The 21,807-nt window shown below is 41.6% G+C and overlaps 1 protein-coding gene across 1 annotated transcript in view; it reads right to left on the bottom strand.

The window, feature by feature from the left end:
* Window positions 1–11,220: 11,220 nt before the first annotated feature.
* The window catches only part of UNC13C (unc-13 homolog C), a 421,885-nt gene continuing 411,298 nt past the window's right edge, over window positions 11,221–21,807 (bottom strand). The window contains exons 32-33 of the mRNA XM_032796690.2: window positions 20,708–20,867; window positions 11,221–12,799 (exon numbers count right to left, since the gene is read on the bottom strand). Of these exons, the coding sequence (XP_032652581.1) occupies window positions 12,514–12,799; window positions 20,708–20,867 (446 nt within the window). The 3' untranslated portion in view covers window positions 11,221–12,513. The remainder of the gene's footprint in view (window positions 12,800–20,707; window positions 20,868–21,807) is intronic.

The following is a 21,807-nucleotide window of genomic DNA, read 5'->3' on the forward strand; positions in this document are numbered from 1 at the left end:
TTAGGAGCCCTGGGGCTCACTTCCAGTTTATGTCCGATGTTACAAAAAGCTCATGCTTCATGGTTTCACTTGACCAATTGCAGGATCAGGAGGGGATTTCCCTCCCATCACCCTTCCCCAATATATTCTGCTTTTTTAATCTCCTTCCTCTGAAGCTCCAGGGGTGGCCAAGCCTAGAGATGGGACATTGAAGGAGGAGGGGCAGGCCTCTGAGGTGGCACCAAGCATTCTCTCTCTAAGCGACAATGACGTAGTTAAGCTGACCTAAGCCACAGTGTAGACCAGGCCTTAGAGGTTTAGGGTGAAATCCTTGCCCCGGTGAAGTCAGTGGGAGTCTAACCATTGATTTAAATGGAGTCAGGATTTCACCTCTAGTGTCCTGACTGAGGAACTATATAAAACTGGGGGGAAATACTTGTACCTGGGGGAAGATGCCCCACTGGGTGATCTTGTTTCTCTTACCGCCACTGTTTGTTCTTGACAGCCACTAGTGTCTCTCTTCAGGGTTTTCTGTGGAGTTGAATAATGAGGACAGCAAAAGAAGGAACAGTAACAGTTACGACTCGATAACCTGATCTTTGTGTGCCCTGACATTTAGAATGATACTTTTAGAAAGGAATGCGGAACGCTTCCCTTGTGGGGATATCCTTTTTCTGTGACCTTGTTTTTCTACTGGGAGAGAAACAATTAGACTTCTCAGTGAAAGTTCTCAATTCTCACAGTATTTTAGTATCAGCAAATAGATGATTTTGTTATGAAAACCCAGAGCTGTTGTACCAAATGTTGCTCAAAAAGCTTCCCCATTCTTGTAGATTGTATTTGTACCAGAATTTTGTGCTTTAAACTTAAATGGTTTCTCACTTTATCAGTAGGTTTTTTTAATATCAGATTTACAAAACCCATCCATTTTGAATAGAACCAACCACAACATAGCTGAAGGATTTATTTGCTTTGACAAAAATTCGTAGCCATTATCAGAAGTAGTTTAATGTTCATTCAGTAGAAGCTTGCTTGGGTTATTGAGATTGTCTTGATGTGTTTAACTTTGAGGCTTTGAAACAGGATTTTTAATTACAAGAAAAAAAATGAAATTGTACCATCCTACTTAACATACTAAAAAAAGAGGGGTGGGGACTCAGAACACTCATATGTGCTGAGCTAATTAGAAGGAGAAAAATCTGTGTTGGAGATAACTATTCCATGTATTTATAAACAGTGCTCTGGGTGCAAGTCCACGTGCCTCTTTCTTTTGTTTCCCATTCTAGGTCTCAGTAATTATATCTCATATGTGGAAAGCGCACCTCTCATTGCAAGGCACTTTACACGACGTATGTATAGCGATCATTTAATCCATAGTGGAAATGCAATTCAGCAGTTGTTTACAGCTCGTACCCATACAGATCTCTCTAGTCACTTTGTAGCACCTTCTGCTGAATTCACCTGAGTGGCCAAATTCTACATTTGGTTATACAACTGTAAATCAAAGTCACTCCAGAGCTAATTCCAGGTCAATGGAGTTTCTCTGACTTTGGCATAACCTAGAGTAGAATTTGGGGTCAATCTAGACTTACAAGTCCAAACTATCTCAGTTCTTGGGTTATGCATATGACAGATTGAAGAGGAAAGTTAGTTGAGAAAGCAAACATCAGCCCATTCCTTAGCAAAAGTATGGCCTCTCAGAATCTTTATGATTCACTACTCATTTGGCAGACTACTGTTCAAGGGTCATAGACCAGGAGTGGCCTCATCTGGGAATAGAAAATGTATGGTGGGCCATGACTGTTCACAAAATTGGGGTTGGGGTATGGACTCCAGTATGGGGCTGGAAATGAGGAGTTCAGGGTGTGGGAAGGGCATCAGGGCCAGGGCAGAGTGTTGGGGTGTAGGAAGGGGTGCAGATTCTGGCTGAGGGTGTGGGATCTGGGGTGCAGGAAGGTGCTCCAGACTGGAATCGAGGGTTTGGAGGGCAGGAGGGGGATTAGGGCTGGGGCAGGGGTTTGGGGCATGGGGAGAGGCATAGGAGTGCAGGCTCTGGGCGGCACTTACCTCAAGCAGCTCCTGGAAGCAGTGGCATGTCCCTTCTCCGGCTCCTACATGAAGGCGCAGCCAGGCGGCTCTGCACACTGCCCCATCTGCAGGCACTGCCCCTGCAGCTCCCATTGGAGTGCTGGAGGGAGCCATTGGAGCACGTGGGAGCTGGGGGAAATGCCGCAGCTTCTGGGAGCTGCGTGGAGTGGCCCCCGACCCTGCTCCCTGGCTCGAGCACTGGAGCCGGGCCATGCTGCAGCTTCTGGGAACTGCATGGAGTGCCCCCCCAACCCTGCGCCCCAGCTGAAGCGGGGCTATGCCACAGCTTCCGGGAGCAGCGTGGAGCAGCCCCTGACCCTGCTCCCCAGCTGGAGCACCAGAGCGGCGCAAGCCCCATACCCCACTCCCTAGCGGGAGCTCAAGAGCTGGCTTAAAATGGCTGGTGGGCCATAGTTTGCCCACCCCTGCCTTAGACAGTTACTCCATAAACAAGAAAAAGTCCCACTGGAATCAGCTGAATTCGCACAGTAATTTGATTGTGCAAGGAGTGCTTAAATAGCCATATGCTGAATTGCCTTGATACGACTCTTCCTTTAAACATGTCACATCAAATAACACGTCATAACTAAAGCCTGAAGGCAGTAGAAATATTTTCACACACACATATTGTGCACTGAATCCTTTAAACCAACACTACTGATAATTCCATTTGACACATACTGTCAGCAAATACAGATCCAGAGTGGTCTGCCAGAACTTTAAACATTTTAAATTCTTGAAAGCATAGCAGCTGCTACAAGACTAACACTAAATGGTCCTCAATTTTACATCTCATTCAAATGAAAGCAACTTCTGACAGCATATTGCCTCCAAACACTGTGCCGGTCACTGGTATAGTACTAACTCAGGGGGGATACTACCCCTTGGATTAACAGTGCATTCTGTCATTGACCACAATAACAACAATTCTGGCCTTTAGTGAGTTTTCAAATAACTTATTTACTAGATGATAGACTACTTTACAGCTAAACCTCCTTGGGCTGTCAATATAGTTTTATCAACTTGCAAATAACTTACTTGAAATCTACTAAAAAGATGAAACTGTTGTGCCTTGAGTTACATAAATTACCTCTACCATGGATAAGGAAAAATAAAATTAAAATGTATGGGGAACGCATGCTTTCTGATAAATCCCTGCCCTCAATTTCTTACTATCCTACAAAAATCAAGATACCAGTTTCCTTCTATGGGAAGATAGTAATCATCTTTGTACACACAATCCATCCATCCATCAACAATTACGAGATACAATTTGGCATTTGTTCATCATATTTAGACCTATTTAAAAAAGTTTTATTTCCAATTCACTGTACCAGCAAATATACTTAAGCTGTCTTGTGAGAGCAAAAGTGAGAGTTAATTCAAACTGAAACTAATGGGAGTTCACCATGGTATCATTAGTACTAATATTTGTTTGTAATACTGTTGTGAATCGCTACTCTGAACATTAGGATGAGGGGAACTTATTTTTCTGTTATCTCAGTTATGAAAAGGCTGCAGAGCTACTTCAAGTGCTAGTGCTAAAAGTGGCCAAAGCACAATGTTTAACCCTCACAAGTGTTCCTTACATTTAAGGGAAAGCCAGAGAGGTAGGGGCAAGGTGAATGACTTTTAATTACAACATGGTCCATGTGTGAATCTCGCCATGAATTGTCTCTTCAGTTGAAAATTCAGCACTCTCCTTTGAGAGCTAGAACTGAGCTAAGGAGACTAGATGAGAGCTGGAGTCTGAGTGACACATATCTTCCCACTTAAATGCTACGCCCATTACAGTCTAAAAAAGATGACCTTGGTAAATTTGGAATGGAATGACAGGAAATCACAGAACTTGTTAAAATTCTGTCTGAGTCAAGGGTATGACTGAGCCTGAGAGAAAGAAAGTTAAGAAATTTTTCTTTAACTGTGTATCTTGATTTATGTATCACCTTTCCTAGTCAGTTAGTTAGCTCTCTATAGCAGTGAGCCAAGAGACAAAGGTAGATGCCACATGGTTCCACAGTAATTCTATTTGGAGTTAATTTTCTCCTGCCTGTATGATGAGGCCCGAGGGAGGAAACTATTAATTAGCTGCATGATGAACTGTGTTATTAATATCTGTAAACTGGAGTTATTTACTGATCTGCAGTTTAGTGTCTACTCCCAAACTGAAATTAAATAGCTAGGCCCAGATTCTGGCCTTTGCTACCTGTGCAGCTGCACTGAAATCACTGGGACTCCATGAGGGTAACTGAGGACAGCATGTTATTATAGAATCATAGAAATGTAGGACTGTAATGGACCTTGAGAGGTCATCTAGTCCAGTCCCCTGCACTCAAGGCAGGAGTAGTATTATCTAGATCATCCCTGACAGGTGTTTGTCTACCCTGGTCTTACAAATCGCCAATGATGGAGATTCCACAACCTCCCTAGGCTTAACTACCCTGACAAGTAGCTTTTCTTAATGTCCAAGCTAAACCACTCTTGCTACAATTTAAGTTCCTTGCTTCTTGTCCAATCCTCAGAGGTTAATGAGAACATTTTTCCTCCGTCTTCCTTGTAACAACCTGTTGTGTTCTTGAAAATTGTTATGATGTCCCATCTCAGTCTTCTCTTCTCCAGACTAAACAAACCCAATTTTTTCTATCTTCCCTCGTAAGTCATATTGTTCTAGACCTGTAACCATTTTTGGTGCTCTTCTCTGGACTTTCTTCAATTTGTCCACAATACCCCAGTTAAGACCTAATCAGCACAGAGTTGAGTGGAAGAATTCCTTCTCATGTCTTGTTTATAACACTCCTGCTAATACATCCCAGAATGATTTTGGTTTTTTTTGCAACAGTGTTACACTGTTGACTCATATTTAGCTTGTGATCAACTATGACTCCCAGATCCCTTTTTGCAGTACTCCTTCTTAGGCCCTCATTTTGTATGTATGCAACTGATTGTTCCTTCCTACATGGAGTACTTTGCATTTGTCCTCACTGGATTTCATCCTGTTTACTTCAGAGCATTTCTCCAGGTCATGTTGAATGTTAATCCTAACCTCCAAAGCACGTGCAACCCCTCCCAGCTTGGAATCATCCACAAACTTTGTAAGCATATTCTCTATGCCATTATCTAAACCATTGATGAAGATATTGAACAGAACTGGACCCCGAACTGATCCCTGCAGGGCCCCATTTGATATGGCTTTCCAGCTTGACTGTGAACCACTAATAACTACTCTTTGGGAATGGTTTTCCAACTAGTTATGGCCCACCTTACAGTAGCTCCATCTAGCTTGTATTTCCCACATTGGACAGTCATGCGAGACAGTATCTAATGTCTTACTAAAGTCAAAATATACCACATCTACCACTTCCCCCTCATCCACAGGGCTTGTTACTCTGTCAAAGAAAGTTACTAGGTTAGTTTGACATGATTTGTTTTTGACAAATCTATGCTGACTGTTACTTATCACCTCATTATCTTCTAGGTGTCTTCAAATTGATTGCATAATTATTTCTTCCATTATCTTTCCATGTACTGAAGTTAAACTGACAGGTCAGTAAATCCCCAAGTGGTCCTTTTTATAGATTGGCACTATATTTGCACTTTTCCAGTCCTCTGGAATCTCTCCTCCCCTTCCATGATGTTATAAAATATTTGAATAGCTCTGTGTATTTACTCAGTGCTTTACAAACACATTCCCTGCCCGATAAGCTTACAATTTAATGGTCCATCCTGTAAACTCTTACTCATGAGGGTAATCTCATTCACCTCAATGGAACTACTTGTGTGAGTAAAGGTTTGTGAGTTTGTCCCAAATAAAAACAAACAAAAAATTCCCAGGGCACACAGACATAGGAAAACAGTTTAAAAGCATGAGGGTGTGAGCATTATTGGAAAACAGTAGGCAGGATGAATTACTATAACAACGCGGCTTCAAAATGTCAAATAAAATTAAAATACAAATCAGTATCTCAGGCTTTAGCAAGCTTACAATTTCATGATTTTTCCCCTTTTGGAAGTGCAAAGATGGGGTATTGAATAAACATTCCAGTTTAAGTGTATGAGACTAGCAAAATGTAATATTGACTAATAAATTAAACAGAGTTCAGTTTTGAGACTGAAATAATTAGCAATGAACAACTCTATGGACCAAATTCTGCTCTCAGTCTTTGTCTTCAAAGATGTGCAGCTGTATCTGACTGCCACGACTGTCCATCTCTCCAGATTCCTGGTTAGACAGGTGTACAGTGTTTTGTGTTTTCTATCATTTCCCAGATGCTCAGCAATTCAGGCATTTGTAATAGTTCTAGCACTATGCCCACTGGAGTATATATAAGTTCCCTGAATGCAGTAGATATGTACGTGTGTGTGGGAAGGGGGAGTATGGCTAGAATATATACTGGTAATGGTCATTAACCAGTAATTTTCCAACTCTTTAATCTCCAATGCACTGTCAAATTTATAATTCAATTCCGTTATTCAGTGTATCAGTTCTGGTTCAGTAAATTATGACCTTTACAAGCATTCCCTTTTCAGTTGCTTTACTAAAAGCCATGCATATGAGGATACAGCATTCATGCGTTAGGAGGAATTGTGATGTGTATTTTTCAGGGAAGTTGTTCTTTGATTTTATTTCCATCAATCTTGTGCCTGAACTGTTGCTTCAATATATACAAATATCTTTCCTTTCCAGCTGATCCACCACTGAACAGGATGCTACACCACAACTGACAAAGAATTTTACGATAGGCACAGGTAACTTACTCTTGGCTTGAGTATCAGAATGGATACTAGGAAGGAGGGTAAGGGAAAGAGGGAAGAGGCTATTTTCTGCAGTCTTCATAAAGGATTTATTGATTCTTCTGAGCTGCCAGAAGACTTCTCCATAGCTAAGATTCAACAAAACAGCTTTTTAAGTGTGCTTTTATTGCCTCATTTCCAAGTGATATTTTTGAAGGGACTTTTAATGCCATTGTATAAGCTGTATAGGAGATTCCAATCTCATAGGTGTAATTTCTGATGGATATTAATGTCTAGCAGAATTAGAAATAAGTTTTCAGGTACTTTCAGAGTTAAATGCTGACAACTGCATCTCTTGCTGCTGGGCCATCCAAGCATTTATTTTTGATGGAAATTCCATCATCCTAAAAAACTATACTACCCGTTAAGCGGGTAAGATCCATATGGTTCATTTGACAGATCTCTCTCTCAAGGGGCATCAAAGTCATAGGTTCATAGTCCCACAGAAAGGCCTGGCAGTGTAGTACAAGTGCTGCACTGTTAAAGGTGGTGTCATTTCAATGTGACATACTGAGATCTTTTCTAGTGTTGATCCAGGTGGAAGATGGTACCCAAGGCACTTTTGAAAAAGTAGAGGTTACCCTTGGTGTCTTTGGCTATTTCGGAGTCCATAATGGATGCTGGGTTTGGCTACATAGCTAGTTTTATCAGTATTTAACCCACTGAATTACCACCACCTATTTTGGCACATGTTAAATACAAAACAGACTAATTAAAACCAACTTTTACTATGTTACATTTTGGGGCTCTGTTTTCTGTTGGTAAGCTTTATCACTTTAGAAATATTACTTTATTATGACCTCTCTTGTCCAGGGGTGAAAGTAACTGAAAGGACTTAGCAGTACACCAGAGTCCTGAGTGGGGGTGTAACCCCAATTGGAAGAGGCGTGGCCTTTAAAGATTTAAAGGCCCTGGGGCTTCGGCTGCGGCTGGGATCCCCAGGGCCTTTAAATCACCCTGGAGGTACCAGCTGCAGAGGCGGCTGGGAGCTCCAGGGATATGGGGCGAAATAAAGGGCCCAGGGCTGGAGCTCTGGCAGTGATTTAAAGGGCCCAGGGCTCCCCACAATGGCAGGAGCACTGGGCCCTATACATTCCTGCCCTAGCCTGGCAGCCGGGCTTCAGCGGTGATTTAAAGGTTCTGGGGCTCCTCACAGTGGCAGGAGCCCTGGGCCTTTTAAATCCCCTCCCGAGCCTGGCTGCCGAGCTCCGGTGGGGATTTAAAGGGCTAGAGGCTGCAGCTGCTGTGGGGAGCCCTGGGCCCTTCAAAGTCCTGCCCAAGCCCCGCTGCCAGAGCTCCGGCGATGATTTAAAGGGCCTGCGGCTCCCTGCAGCAGCTGGAGCACCGGGCCCTTTACATTCTTGCCTGAGCCTGGGAGCCAGGCTCTGGCGGGCCAGGGACTCTGGCTGCTGTGGGAATCCCCGGGCCCTTTAAAGCACCGCCCGAGCCCAGCTGCTGGAGCTCCGGCAACGGTGCTTTAAAGGGCCGGGGCCTTCTCGCAGCGGCAGGAGCCTCGGGCCTTTTAAATCCCCACCCAAGACCGGCTGCTGGGCTCTGGTGGGGATTTAAAGGGCCAGAGGCTCTGGCCACTGTGGGGAGTCCCGGGCCCTTTAAAGAGCTGCCCAAGCCTCGCTGCTGGAGCTCTGGTGGTGATTTAAAGGGCCCAGGACTCCCCGCACCTGCTGGAGCCCTTGGCCCTTTAAATCACTACCGGAGAAGCCAGTCTAGTCTGGCATGGAATACCAGCTCTTGGCAGTATGCCGTACCGTACCATACTGGCTTACTTTCACCTCTGCTCTTGTCCCACTCAGGTAAAGTATTCATGTGTTTGTGACCTCTGGACTATTGCAATAACTTGTTCTGTGGTCTCTTCCTGGTATTACCATAAAAAATGCAGATGCTATAGACATATATGGGAACAGCCATAGCTCATATTCATGCCAAACCACACTTGTCTAAAATTTTTCTTCAGTCTTGAAGGCTTTATGCTTGCATCCTATAAAATTCAATACAAAATATAAAACTCCTCTGTTTAACTCTTGAAGCATTTCTGTAACTCCAACATATTTAAATATGCCATTAGCTCCTTAAGTGCTGTCACATTGCAGACTACTGTCAATGTGGAGCTCATGGCTACTACCGATTACATATCATATGGGTTGAGAAATTTCCATAAAATGGTTATTCCTTGCAACTTAGAAAATTTTCCCTTCTTAAATTGGTGGTAGTGATGGTAGTAGTGGGGTCTTCTGCAATTTTAAAATTAAATGATATTCAATCAATGCATATTTTTAATATCTTAAAAACCAATATAAAATGAATAGGGTTTAAATTGTTTTGCATCAGTTCTGTTAGCTGAGAAATTAAATCGAAGAAACAGTTAACAGAAACCTATTCATCAATGTTTTTTCACAAGAGTCAGAAAAATGACCTAATATATAAAGGCAAATTAGTTTTTAAAATAATGAAATGTTTACTTCTCGGAAACCAAATATATCAGTCTTTTAGCTTAGCCAGTATCGATAATTTATGCACAGAAAATGTTTGACTTCAAGCTGTATACACTGAGGAATAGCATTTTATTTGCATTTTGGTCAATAGCTAAATCATTTTTATAACAATGCTCTGTAATGTAAGGATAACACATTTTCCATCTCAAACTGTTATAAGACAAACCTTGATACAGTAAGTAAATATTTCTTTGTTAAAAAAGAGGAAACATTAAGGTACATCATAAACTCTTCACACTTGTAGTTTACAAAGTTTGGGTTTTTGGTTACTACACTGTCAGATGATTTTTGGTGTGCAAAACTAACAAGTTGCTTCTTGCTAGCAGCAGTGATATATTTTCTCGGCAACTTCAATACTTATCCCTTTATAAGTAGTTCTGCATTATAAACATTTACCTTATATGGTGACTTATTAATATATTATACAGCAAAATGTACAACATTTGACAACATAATATACAACAATCAGAAAAAATACAACAAACATGCTTTAGGTAAACAAACAGGAAACCCATTTTTCCTGTAGAATCCAGCCTTTCCTGTTTAACTTCAGGCGCCACAGTGGAATGCACTAAAAAAAATATCAGTAGATTAAATGTGTACGATCCTCTGCCTTTTATCTAGAGGTAATGTTCAGTATTACAGCAACCGTGTCACTCTCTGATGTTCTTCTTTTCTATTTGAGATTGAGTCTATTAATGTTCTATCATGTTAAATCTTGTTGATTGCTAATGGTTTTGTGAGTACTACTGCAAGGCAGTTTGACTTTCACCTTAACTGTGTTAATCACTTAAGTAAGTGTCAGCCAGTGTTCACACACTGAACTATACCTTTTAAAAGAACATCTATTTAAATACATAGAGCAATATGACTTATCACATACTTCCAAAGGGCCACATGAATGTTACTTCAATGGATATATACAATATGAGCCCAATTCAAGCCTGGTGTATCTTTGATTAAATTAATAGAACTACCCCAGGGATCAATTTGCCCCCTAGCATTTCAGTGTACAGAGAATATCAGAGGGTAGCATCTGAAGAAGTGAGTTTTTTTTACCCACAAAAGCTTATGCCCAAATCTTTAAGGTGCCACCGGACTCCTTGTTGTTTTAGTGTACAGAGAGTACATTTAAAACGTCTGTGGGTGAGATTAGTTTTAATGGGAATAGGGCATCCAAACCCCACAGGCAGCTTTGCAAATCTCAGCCAGGGTCTGCAACCTACATTTAGTAGGTTTTAATACTTGAATCTTCAGAAATGTCTGAAGTAGACTTCAATAACCTATCTAATTAAATACTCTGTTTGACATTCAATGGCTATTTTATGCTATGAAATACTTTAGCTAAAAGGGTTTCTGAGCTGATGGCAAAAAATGGGATTTTCTAACCAGTGAAAACATCTTTTCTAAATAAATATTCTGCAAAGTATAGACACAAAGAGGGTAACAGTTGATAGATGGTCAACTCCTTTCCCCACTATCCATGATCTTAGTTGAGTACAGCCAACTTTCTTGAGAGACTACACATTTTTTCTAAATTTTGAGCTCTACTTTGTGCCTGAAAGAGTGTTTTCACCAAGAAGATTTAAAAATATTGAAACAATCCATTAAAATCTCTTGAAAGGAAATTCTGGAAAAATTTACCTACATGAGGTCACATAGACCTCATCAACAAACTGGAATCAAGTCCACCAATGTTCTTATGTTCTTCCTCCCAAACAATAAAAATACCAAACCAATAACTGAATAACAGATAGTTGAAACCAAAGCAAATGAAAAATGTGTGTGCGTGTGTGCCAGAACATTACATTATATATAGTATGAGTGCATTAAGAAAGTAAGTGCCTGATTTATTATAATTTTGCATGTATTGTTCACATATGAAACCTTATTTTTACCAAAGATGCAAATATTTAAGGAATGTTAGAGACATTGGTATCCATACTTTGATATATTGTAATGCAACACTACACCCCACTCAATTGGCTTCCAAGTGCAATTTATGCCTACAGGCACATAAATAATGTGAATTGCAAAACTAGAAGCAGTTTCTTTTATACTTTATTTTACAATTTCTCACTAAATATTTACAAGACATGGATTTTGCTTCAGTGCAATACATAGTAATGTTGCATAAGTACAAACTTGAACTTTTCTAAAACAAAAGAAATAAAGCACTTAACTGATATTACAGCTAAGTATGTAAAGCAACATTTATAACTTTAAGAGTGAAAATACTAACAGCATCATTACTTTTCATAAATGATTTCTAGAAACAAACCACAAACCAGCTTTACATCTTCCGAACTATTAACTTTATACAGTACTGTATCATTTTAAAAAAATGAAATTCTTGTAAAGCATGTATACTCTACTGTATGGCAGTCTTTTTCTACAGATATCAACTTACCTTTTTATATAAATATGATGTTGCCTTGGCAGTTTTGATAAACAAAGTTATCTCAAGATATCTAACATCAGTAACAAACTCTGATAAGCGTAGCTTCTTGAGAACTTGCGTTAACAGTATTTCTTCACAGTGATATTTATGAAAGTTTGGAAAAGGGTTAGCATAAAATATTTTCACCCTTTTTCAGTTTGTATGCAAAAATCATTACTTTATATCAGTAATTATAAAATTACAAACACTTTCTAGAAGTAACTGCATCTGTAGTTATGATAGAAAAGTTATTGGTAAGATAAAATGAGGTTAGCATAAAATGATTACGAAATTAGATAAAATTCTTTATAATGATAAGGGAAGTAACTCAATTCAGACATGCAGAAGCAACTCACAGTAATTTAACAGAGACAACTAATTAATCAACTCAAAAGAATAATCATTCATTAGTAAATGTTTAATGTGAAGGAGTTGCAATGAGATGAACTCAACTTTTTAAAATATACCATTTACTCATAATCTTGGTTTTGGCACTTCATTGTAACAATTACTTTTCCAAAGACCAAAATATGTATAAAAGGTGTACAGCGCCTCAACACACCTTGCGAATATAGTACATAAGTACTGGCAAACACTGAAACAGAGTTAATTAAACATTCCCACTGATTTGCACATGCATGCATTATTCAGACAACAACATTGTATCTATGTTCTTGACAGTATCACCCTTGCATTATTTGTGATTCAGACAGTTTCTTCAATAGATCTTGTTTCTGATTTAAGTCGCACAAATTCTTTAGCAACTTCATCATTGGTCCTCTGAGAAAGTATTCTAAGGATTGTCAACCCAGTGTCATCCATAAAGATATTTTTCAGTAAAGGATACCAGGATGCGCAGCTACCTTTCTCTGCAGTATTCTGTAGCTGGATAACTGTCATTCCTACAATGCGATCTTCCCTGGCAAAGCAGTAATCTTTCACAGAGAGGTGAAGCTCATAGGCTCTCAGCCCTTCTTCGTTACTCAGAATGCTGCGTATTTTAAAAGAATGGGTTTTGAAAATGGAAGTTAGTTTAATTCCCCCAAGCGGTTAACATGGCTTAGAAACCTTTTAAAATTAATATGCATTTCAGAGATAGTTCTACATCTTCAAACAAAATATTGATTTATAAACTGTATTTATATTGATCCTGGAAGGTGCTGAGTGAGCGCCTCAGTTTCCATTGACTTGAATGGAAGTTTGAAAGCATTCAGCAACTCCCTCAGCATTTGGCATAATCAGACCCTCTGTTCCCTTTCTCCAGAAATATTTCAGATGATCAACATTTTAATCACAGCTGTTTAAGCATTGATAGACCAATTATGGTGTTTTTACCCCAAACAGAAATGTTTAAATGGATGTAAAACTGCAATTCAGAGGAATTCAGAACAGTATCTCACATGTCTTTAAAGCACAACTAACCTTTATTTAGGCTCTTTCCCCCCTGTCCAGCTAAAATTTTTTTGGATTTCTAGTAAATCTTTGATCTGTTTTCCCTACTCTATTAATTTTGAATTTAATGTTGGGGCAAATGGTTTTCATATGGCAATTATAGGGGAGGGTCTGCACTCCAAGGTGTCTGTTTTCTAAATGTTACTCATAGAGTAATGTGATCATATCCTCTGTGTATTCAGTACAAAATTGTGTATCAGTATTTGGTATTGAGCTTCTACCCCGATTGCATATTTTATATATATGATTCAATGTATGGGTGCCAGCTGTTTTCCAGGGGTAAAAAATTGACTAGCAATATTTATCAGTTGCATCCAAAAAACATGTAAGCCTGATGATGATCTACCTAGGACACCTTTTCAACACAACATAAACCCCTGTGATGATCTTTTTCAGTCAGAAAATGAAAAATGTTTCTTTAGTCTGAGTCACATATTCATTTATAAACAAAATAATACCCACAATTTACTGTTCTTGTTATATTACACAATAGCACAATGTTTCCTTTCTAGGAGTCAAGTTCTGGTCCCTTCCCTTCCACCCCAAATAAATGAGCGATGAACAGAGCAGTGGGAATCAGGGAGATTGGAATGTGTCACAAGCCATGGAGCGGTTTTGGAGCCATTAGATGTTCCCTCACTATGCCCTTAAACCTTCCTGTGTACTAGGATCAGGGAGACTCCATAATGTTCTATGGTGACCAGCAGATCTATCCTCTGTGTAGTTCTCTGCGTCCTGGTCCCCACTCTGAACATAGGAACTGCCTTGGCTTTGTTTCAAGGCCTTCCATGTCCCCCTATCTCTCAAAGGAGAGTGAGTCCCCCACTGCTGCTCTTTGAATGGGGATGGGAGAGAAGTGACCCCAACTGGCTGTCCTTGCCTCTCTAGGAAGAGAGAGGCACCTCAGCACCGGCACTCCGAATAGATGTGGGCCCATATTGGTGAGTGGGGCTATGGGGGAGGGCTCTGAATTGCCTTAATCCAGCCCTGATGGTTGTTTTAGGTTTCCACAAGTGTGACAAACCCAGCTGGGGGATCAGTTGGCCAATGTTTGCTTGGGACGAACCAGAAAACTCTCACTAAACCCTTGCAAAATGAGCTGGTTTTGTAGTCATTGATGCCACTTCCCCAAACCCAGAACAGGCATTTTCCCTATTAGCACGGTGTGCGCTTGAGGACATCTGTCAAAAATATGTTTCTTTACCGCTGCTCCTGAATTTGTGTGTGGACAGGCATCCTGCTCTCCTGAAAATGTGTCCCATAGATACATGCTGGGGCAGTGGGCCTATTGACTGGTCCCTCAAAGAAACAGGAAGGGTGGGATGGACTAGCTCCCATCTTTGAAAGAAAGGGAGAGGCCAGCTGATTGTACCGCTATAGACTGTAGGAGAGCATGTCACTAGGCCTCAGATGTCAACATAAAGAAAGAAGGGATCCTAGGGTCTGCTGCTGAAGGAGTGAGGGAACCCCCTGCTTGCTGAGAGTTGAGGGGATTCCTAGACCAGCCTAGGTCTGATCAAAGTCTTCTATGAGTTTCAACTTTGCATTGAAACTCAGTGTCAGTTAAGCCTGGTTTCAGGTCTCAATCTGAAAGGTTCACAGCAGCCCTAAGATTATGTACTGTTTGATCATAATTTCCAGTGAAGTGGCTGTATATTTTGTTTCCACTGTGTAAAAAACAAAACAAAACAAAAGGGGGGGGGGAAGGAGGGGCATTTAGCTTGGGAAAAAATGGCTAAAATGTGATCTACTGCTGTCATCATGATGCTAATTTATTTCTAAGCAGTTTTTCTTTCTGCAGCCTTGATTTGGTTGTCAGGCTTCCATTATGATTTAGCTACTGTGACTGCAGCAGGTACTTTTTCCAGATAATGAAGAGAAATTGGTAGGTTTGTAATTCTCACTAAATTTATAACAACAATGCATCTCTAGCACCTTTCATCTAAGGAACTCAAGGCATTTTACAAGCACTCATTAAGTTCTACAAAAGGCCCTTCAGCAGAGTGTTAAGGGTGAAATTCATGCTAATGTAGGGGGCCAAACAAAGCCCTGTGCACCACTTAAGAACTGCATTAAATGGTGTGCAGCACCTGCAATGGGGTTCATGTCACTCCAAGTACTGGTGGCTAGTTGCACTTAAATATAAATATACTTACGTTATGGTTGGGCCAAACCAACTGGAGAAACCTGCCAGTTATGACATTGCACTGGCAAGAACAATAATATGCATTGCTACTGTTCCTATAATACTGTCTTGAATGCTTTTACTGCAGGAAAGCATATCATTAGTATTCACCGTGCAGCACACAGTAACCCCCTTGTAGGATAGACAGAGCTGCAAGGCTCCAGGTCTGTATATATGTGGTGCTTCGTTTCATGAAACTCATTGCATATTTTGAGTTATACCTGCAAGATTTCACTCATTCTGAGGCACATAAAACAAGTATATAGGGCTGGTTATCACTTAGAGGAAGATTAACATGATTTTCCTTTAATTTAAAAATGAAACAGCGTGCCAGGCAGTCTAGAAGCCTCTTGAATCTAATGATATGCTGCTATGCTGTAATCCAAATAGAACATAGGCTTTAATCACTCAAGAAACATGTATTATTCTAACAGTCTAGCATTAAAAAAGATTTAGAAAGAAGGCATAGCTTGAAAATGTCTTTCAGCCCCATAAAAAATAAATAAAATCCAGCTACCCACCTCTGGAATAAGTTATTTGGTAAATAAATTTGTGGGATGAAACAGATTGGGGATACTTCTTAACATTGATTTCTGCTTTGCCATTATTTTATTATGAATGGTAGCAGCAGAGATATTAACTACAGGTTGAGCTATTCCATGTTGAAGTCAATGAAAAGGCTCAGTTGGACTTTAGAGGGCATTGGATCAGGCCTATGTTAGACTGGTGAATAGTTCGAAGGTTTTTCATGAATAGATTTTTTGCTACCAAAAAATTATTGTAGATCCTTTCAATTTCTTTCATGCTTAAAGATAACCTGCTGATTGCTACTGGATGTAGGAGACAGAGATGTGGAAAATGTAGGCCCCTGTACTGCTCAGTATCCTGTACCTGACAGATCCATTTGTTACACTGCTGTTATTAAAGCAAAAGGCTTGTGAAGCATGCAATGAAAAAGTAGCCTAAACTCACATTCTCTAAATGTTACTGCAAGTGTTCCCTCTAGCAGCGATGATTTCCTCTTACTCATTATGTAACCAATCTTACAAAGTAAAGAGAGAGCCAGTGAAGATAGGTACTTGAGGATGGATGGAGGTACTTGGAGATAAAGCTATTTATAAAGAATGAAAAACACTAAATATATTGACTGTTTGAAGCTCATCCAGTCTGGTGATAATTGTATTTAGTTGTTCCCATCTTACCCAGCTTTAGATCCTTAAGATCGTCCTACTGCATTACATGATTCTCAGTGTCTATCTTTGTTTCAACTATTGTGCTTTTAAAAATCAAATTTTAGGAAGATAATTGTTGGCAATTGCCATTAAACATGTTTCAGTCTTCTGAAGCAATGCCTGTACTTCATGTGTCCCCATAACCCTGGAGTTGTAGGAAAAGGGAACATTTGTTCTAAATACATTTCTCTTGTAAACAGACCACTGCTTTTGTTCACATTTGTCTCTGTGCAAACACATCAAATAAATGAGAAGAATAATTTGTCACAAAGAGACACATTACACATCCCTCTTTCTAAAGTGTGGCTTAACCCGTGAGGACACTTGCCAGTTCTAAGATGTTAACCACCATCAGATTGCTAGGCTATTAAGGGTTGCTTAAGTGGGTTATAGCCGTAGGAGCAGGGAAGGTTGCTGCCCTTGGAGTTGGGGTCAAGTAGGGATTCTTGCAAACAGTGAATTCTGACTGGCTTTCCTCAGCCTGCCCTCCTAGCTGCTATTTATAAAATGGTCTTTGAGGCCAGAAATCAACACTGATGAGGCAGTCAGGGCACAGGTATAGTGCCAGACTGCACCAGAACAGCATTCCAGCACTTTTACACCACGTGTTGGAGGTCATGTCGCATAGAGCATGCCATTTTGTATAACAAAATGGTGTCCTCACAGTGTGACCTTTGCACATCTGCATGAGGTCACACCAGTGGGAGCACTCCAGTAGTGTACAGCCCACTGAGGACTATACCGCTGGGTTGGGGCAGACAGAATCACTAGCTTAGATCCTCAAGCAGCTTCATGGTCAGATGTAAGGCTGATGATCAGGAGAAGCCAAGAAAGTGAAACTTCCAGTGTGTTGAGGCAGAGTGTGGTCTTTTAGTGCTTGGGAAATGGGCAGGCTCTAACAGAAGTCTTAATCTAGAATAAGGAGGATGATGTAGAGAGCATAAGAGCAGGTAAAAGGAATTTGATGTGGGGAATTGCTAAATTTAGATTCCTAAATCAAATATAACGGTTCTTTGGCTTCTGGGGATTAAGTAAAAGTGGTTATTAATAGCAACTGGTTATCATTTTACATCTTCAGACTTTTACAAACTTTTAAGGCCCAGATTTATAGAAATCCATGCACAACTGGCATTAGCAATTGAGGTAAAGGCACATGCAAATGACCGATTAGCAGGGCTTCCCAGAGGATTCAGGGGGCCTGGGGCAAAGCAATTTTAGGGGCACCTTCCATAAAGTTGCAATACTATAGAATACTATATTCTTGTGAGGGCCCCTGTGGGACCAGGGCAAATTACTCCACTTGCCTCCCCACTGACCCAGGCAGCCCTGGGAAAAATAAATATTTAAGAACCTTCCGCATCTCAGCACAAACCCAGTTTTGAGAAAACTTCTTTTCAAGTCACCTTTACAAAGCATCACTGCTTCTCAGCATCAGTTAATGCTAAAAGACACTGAAACGCATTAAAAGGGTTGGACAAATATTTTCCGTCAAAACTTTTTTTGGATCGAAAACTAGAGGTTTTTTTAAAAGCAGAAAAAATCACAGACAATGTCTGCTTTCCTTCAAAATTTGTTGTTTTTTTTTTAATTGAAAAGCTGAAATTAGTCTGCCAAAACTTGAACATGGATTGGGGTTTCAGAAGTGTCTGGGCAAATATTTGCTGCTTGCTGTGTTTGATTGTTTAAAGAAACAATAGAAAAATTCTGCTTAAAAAAAATCCAGAACTTTTGAAACACCTCAACTTGTGACTAAACGCCTGAGCCTATCCAGTCAGAGATTTTTCCAGGTTTCTGATACTCTGCTGGCTTCCTTGACTCATATCTGTGTCCATAACTTTAGGTTCATTTAGGTTAGAACATAAGAACATAAGAATGGCTATAGAGGGTCAGACCAAAGGTCCATCCAGCCCAGTATCCTGTCTACCGACAGTGGCCAGTGCCAAGTGCCCAGAGAGAGTGAACCTAACAGGTAATGATCGAGTCATCTCTCTCCTGCCATCCATCTCACCCTCTGACAAACAGAGGCTAGGGACACCATTCCTTACCTATCCTGGCTAATAGCTATTAATGGACTTAACCTCCATGAATTTATCTGTTTCCTGGAGACTGGCTCCATGGGGTCCCTCACAAACTGGAGATGGTTACTGTGGGTTTGTCTTTAGTATAGGTTATGTACATATCCATGAACTGAGCATTTAAGCTTGTTTCCAGAATCTGAGATGAGCCTATTGTGAAACTCAGGCACGCCCTGATCTGAACAGGGCACGTGTCTAATGGTGTAAATGAAAGATAACTTAAGTGGGCTCTGCACCTTTAAGGGCCGGGAATCGATCCCATCACTCCAGCTGAGCGCATCAATCTCCCAGTGCATTACAAGCTGTGGCCAGATTGATTGAGAACCACGGTGCGCGTAACTAAGCGTGACATTCCCTGAGCAGATGCCCCCTCAGGCTTGGAAATCCAGCAAGGGCTCGCCCCTGCGCTCAATCAGCTCCTCGCTGCTGCACCAGTGGCCAGGCAAAGTACAAAAGCCTCTGCCCCAGGGAAGCCTGATGTGGTATTCAGGGAGGGAGACGCCAACAACAACAACGGGCAAATGTTACACGAGAGTGAAGCAGAGTCCCTGGCTGGGGAGGGGGCGCTCCGGAATTGGCACAGGACAGCACAGCACAGCAGGAGCTGCTCGGCGAGGGCAGGGCAGTGGGCAGGCACAGCGCTCAGAGCAAGATGCTCTGGGAGGCCCCAAAATGGGGAAAGGAAGCATCCACACACACACACACACTTACTTTTTGGCCTGAGGGCCACATCAGGGTTCCGAAACTGTGTGGAGGGCCAGGTAGGGAAGGCTGTGCCTCCCCAAACAGCCTGGCCCCTGCCCCCGACTGCCCGCCTCACAACCCCCGACCCATCCAACCTCCCCCTGCTCCTTGTCCCCTGATTACCCCTTCACAGGAACCCCTACCCCTAACCGCCCCTCAGCATCCACCCCCTATCCAATCGCCCCTGCTCCCTGTCCCCTGACTGCCCCAACCCCTATCCACACCTCTGCATTCTGACAGGCCCCTCGGGATTTCCACACCTATCCAAGCTCCCTGCTCCCTGTCCCCTGACTACCCCAACCCCTATCCACCCCCCCTGCTGAGTCCTGACAGAGCCCCGGAACACCCATGATCCAATCCCCCATTCCCCTTCCGCTGACTGCCTCCCTCGAACCTCTGCCCCCTCCCTGTCCCCAGAACTCGCTGCCCCTTATCCAACCCCCTGGTCCCCTTACCATGCCGCTTACCCCCGCCTCCCCCCTCTCCCAGAGCCTCAGCACACCATGTCCAGGAGCAGCCCTGGACAATGCTGCAGTGGCGTGGCTCCATGTGACCTGAGCTCCCGTCGCTCGGCCCAGAGCCCCGCCCTCTTACCACACGGCTCTGAGCGGGAAGAACTCAGGCCCCATCCCCTTACGACACGGCTCTGAGCAGGAGGAGCTCAGGCCCCGCCTGAGCCCCACCGCTTTAGCTCTGACCAGGGCTGCTCCTGGATGCGGCGCGCTGAGGCGCCGGGGGATGGGGGAAGGCAGAGGTGGGGTGGAGCCTCCGACATTCTTGTGGGGGCCCCTGCAGGGCCTGGGGCAAATTGCCCCACTTGCCCCCCCTCTGGGCGGCCCTGCCGATTAAGTATCTAACTTCTCATCTGTGCGTGCAAATGCTTGTGCATTTCTAACTAATAATCCCCACAATTCCCAGAATGTCCTTAATTCCAAGTACATGTGTCTTCTATGTTTCAGAAACTGGAACTTCAAAAAGAAGTGTTACAGGCCCAAAACACAAAGATTAAAATTCAGCCCTGCACAAGACAAGGCTATACTTTCGAACAAGCTATATACTGAAAGAACCTTAGTTTTGAAATCGTGTTTATACTTATGGTCTGTGAAATATACAGTCTTGGACTGTAGCATTTTCAGTTCTCAGAGCTTTAGCTGCAAAATTAATTGTAACAATTTATAGAAAAGGGACAGCTAAAAGAAAAAAAGACTTACAATTGGAATGTTTCATTGTATTTTGGTGACCAGGTGTTGCTCTTTGTCTTGGTTCCATGTTTTCTCTTCTTGTCACTCAGGTTAGGACCCAATATGCAGACTTCCACAAACGGCCGGAACATAGCTGTTGTTTGCCAGTTTAGGTTATTAACTGCTACAACTAAAGAGAATAAGAGGAATTAGATATGCATTTAGAATCCCAATGCAAAATATTAGTAAATATTCTTGCTTAAATACGTAGTAAGGCTTAGTGTAGCCAATGAGAGGTCACAGAAGGACAACCTGAGATCTTCCTGGTAGATAACTTACACTCTACAAACCAGAAATAGCTTTGTTTGCTCCCCACTGAATTAGGAGTATGAATAATATCAGTTACAATTCTGGCAGTCTGCAATTTCACAAATAATTTACATTCTCACCTGGTTTGGTCTGCCAGATTCACTGTAGCTTAAAAAAAATCAGCAGATATGAATCTAAACATAACTGGTTTTCTGTGGACTTTAGCTTCACCAATACAATGTTGGACAGTATTTATTACAAGTTGGATATTTTAAGTCTTAGTGCAATTATTCAACATCTAACTCTGCCGCAGCATTTTAAAAACTAAATTACATGTCTTAAGTATAAGAGGTGTTATCTGGAACATCACAACTTATATGTTGGTTAGGTGGAACTGTTTAATGAATTTCAATTGTGTAGCACACTAGCAAATACACACTGAAGCCATGCTGTATACTGACCTATGCAGACCCAACTCCCAATGTCAGCAACAGGGGCAGAGTATGGCCCTGAGAACTTGAAATCCAGACTCAGCCTTTGCTATTATTTTTGTTGGGAAGGAAGTACATTAATACCTACGATTTGCTGTTTTGTGATAAGAACTTTTTAGTTCAGGTTTCCTTTCTAGATTCTAAGACCGGAAGAGCTCACTGTGATGAGCTAGGCTGACCTCCAGCATAACAGAGGCCACAGAACTTTCTCAGAATGATTCCTGTTTGAACAGAGTATGTCCTTAAGAAAAACATCCAGTCTTGATTTTAAAATTGCCATTGATGGAGAATCCACCACAACCCTTGGTAAAGCGTCCCAGTGGTTAATTA

The sequence above is a fragment of the Chelonoidis abingdonii genome, chromosome 9, assembly GCF_003597395.2.
Source record: "Chelonoidis abingdonii isolate Lonesome George chromosome 9, CheloAbing_2.0, whole genome shotgun sequence".
Classification (NCBI taxonomy): Eukaryota; Metazoa; Chordata; order Testudines; family Testudinidae; genus Chelonoidis; species Chelonoidis abingdonii.